General features: G+C 37.8%; 1 protein-coding gene across 2 annotated transcripts in view; it reads right to left on the bottom strand.

Moving 5' to 3' along the window:
* The window catches only part of ric1 (RIC1 homolog, RAB6A GEF complex partner 1), a 76000-nt gene that overhangs the window by 5755 nt on the left and 67745 nt on the right, over window positions 1-2500 (bottom strand). For both annotated transcript variants that reach the window (XR_012397029.1, XM_073935606.1), the window contains exons 26-27: window positions 2326-2500; window positions 1-306 (exon numbers count right to left, since the gene is read on the bottom strand). The exon at window positions 1-306 is cut by the window's left edge and continues 14 nt beyond it; the exon at window positions 2326-2500 is cut by the window's right edge and continues 14 nt beyond it. Coding sequence is in view for 1 of the 2 variants with exons in the window: in XM_073935606.1 (XP_073791707.1) it covers window positions 24-306; window positions 2326-2500 (458 nt within the window). In the remaining variant the exon portion in view is untranslated. The remainder of the gene's footprint in view (window positions 307-2325) is intronic.

A 2500-nucleotide genomic window follows, 5' to 3' on the forward strand; every position in this document is an offset into this window, starting at 1 on the left:
TCTGCCGGTTCCTCCACCCGAGGTCACGAGAGCGTGCAGTCGTATGAACCCTCCTCCAGCTCCTCGTCCTCCGGCTGCTCCAGCGGTGTGTCCTCCAGGGGCCGGGGGGAGGCTCCGGCGGGGCCATCCAGAGGCAGTGTGTGGAGGGTGGAGGTGTCCTCCGCTCGGGGTAGCAGCAGCGGCGCCTCACTCAGCTTAGAGGCTCCGGTGGGCTGGAAGGCATCAGGCTGCACCTGCTCCACCTCAACCTCCATCAGCTTCAGCAGCTCCGGGCGGATGAGGTTCAGGAACGCCTTATAGCCCAGACTGACACAACACACAGAGAGAACTAGTCAATGAATTACGAACGTTCCGAGATTGAGAAAATTACTACTGTTATAAAAGATTTCAAATACAAACAGAATTTAATAAACAACAACAAAAACAGTAGTTATTTAAAGCAAATACTACAGTGTTTTTAAAATTATACTATAGCAGAGTACTTTAATTATTCTGTAGTGGTGATTCTGTAGTTGCTATGGTAACAACTATAGCAACTACTCTGTTGTGGCGATGCTATGCTAACGAAATTAATAGTAATTGATCTGTAGTAGTGATTCTCCAGTTGCTATGGTAACAACAATATTAATTACCCTGTTTAGGTGATTCTGTAGTTGCTGTGGTAACAACAATATTAATCTGTTTTGTTAATTCTGTAGTTGCTATGGCAACAACATTAATAGTAAATAATATGTAGTGGTGATTCTGTAGTTCCTATGGTAACAACAACTATAATAATTAATCTCCTGTGAGGATTCTGCAGTTGCTGTGGTAGCAACAACTATAGCATTTAATCTGTTGTTGCTATGGTAACTACAGTTATAGTAATAAATATGCTATGTTGATTCTGTAGTTGCCATGGTAACAACAACTATGGCAATTAATCGGTTGTGGTCCTGTAGTTGCTATGGTAACAACAACAATAGTAATTAATCTGTTCTGGTGATTCTATTGTTGCTATGGTAAGAACAATTATATGAATTATTCTGCTATATTAATTCTGTAGTTGTTATGGTAGCAACAATAATAATAAATAATCTGTGGTGGTTTTTCTGTATTTTCTATGGTAACAAACTATAGCAATTAATCGTTTGCTGTGGTTCTGTAGTTGCTATGGTAACAACAATATTACTTAATCTGTAGTGGTAATTATGTAGTTGCTATGGTAACAACAATACTAATTAATCTGTAGTGGTAATTCTGTAGTTGATATGGTAACAACAATAGTAATTAATCTGTTGTGGTTATTCTGTAGTTACTATGGTAACAAACTATAGCAATTAATCCTTTGTTGTGGTTCTGTAGTTGCTATGGTAACAACAATACTAATTAATCTGTAGTGGTAATTCTGTAGTTGCTATGATAACAACAATAGTAATTAATCTGTTGTGGTAATTCTGTAGTTGCTATGGTAACAACAATGTTAATTAATCTGTTGTGGTTATTCTGTAGTTGCTATGGTAACAACAATAGTAATTAATCTGATGTGGTGATTCTGTAGTTGCTATGGTAACAACAATACTAATTAATCTGTAGTGGTAATTCTGTAGTTGATATGGTAACAAACTATAGCAATTAATCGTTTGTTGTAGTTCTGTAGTTGCTATGGTAACAACAATACTAATTCATTGGTAGTGGTAAGTCTGTAGTTGCTATGGTAACAACAATACTAATTAATCTGTAACGGTAATTCTGTAGTTGCTATGGTAACAACAATGTTAATTAATCTGTTGTGGTTATTCTGTAGTTGCTATGGTAACAACAATAGTAATTAATCTGTAGTGGTGATTCTGTAGTTGCTATGGTAACAATTATAGTAATAATTAATTTTTCTGGTTCTGTAGTTGCTAGGGTAACAATATTAAGTAATCTGTTGGGGTGAATGTGGTAAAAACTATAGTAATTAAAGTTTAACGAAGTCAATTAGGCAAGTCATTGAACAACAGTGGTTTGTTCTGTAGACAATCCAAAACTAATTAATTCCCTAAAGAGGCTAATAATACTGACCACAGCAGTTTGTTTTACATGAAAACATGTAATTCCAAACAAATTAGGCAAGTAAAGGACTTACTCCAGATAAGAGAGATTATACTGTGAAAATGTCCTCGCACTTGAAGAAATATTAGAAAAATAATTACACAGGAGGACGAATTTAATACTCACATAGAAAACAGTAGTAATAATAGTACAGCAGTTTCTAGCAGTAGTAACACAGCAGCATTTCTACAGTAAACTTGATCAAACACTCATGAGAATGTGATCAGTGATAGTGAAATGCTGACTGACCAATCAGACGAGGCCCAGCGGTCGACCGCCATCAGCCCGGCTCTGATGCTCTGCACAGTCTCTGACGGCACCTCTGGACTGTCCAGAAAACACACCACCTGTTTAATGACGGCGGCGTCCCGTAAGATCAGCCCGATCACCACACACCACTCCAGACAGCAGGCCTCCATGAACA

The sequence above is a fragment of the Danio rerio genome, chromosome 21 (genome assembly GCF_049306965.1).
Source record: "Danio rerio strain Tuebingen ecotype United States chromosome 21, GRCz12tu, whole genome shotgun sequence".
NCBI lineage: Eukaryota > Metazoa > Chordata > Actinopteri > Cypriniformes > Danionidae > Danio > Danio rerio.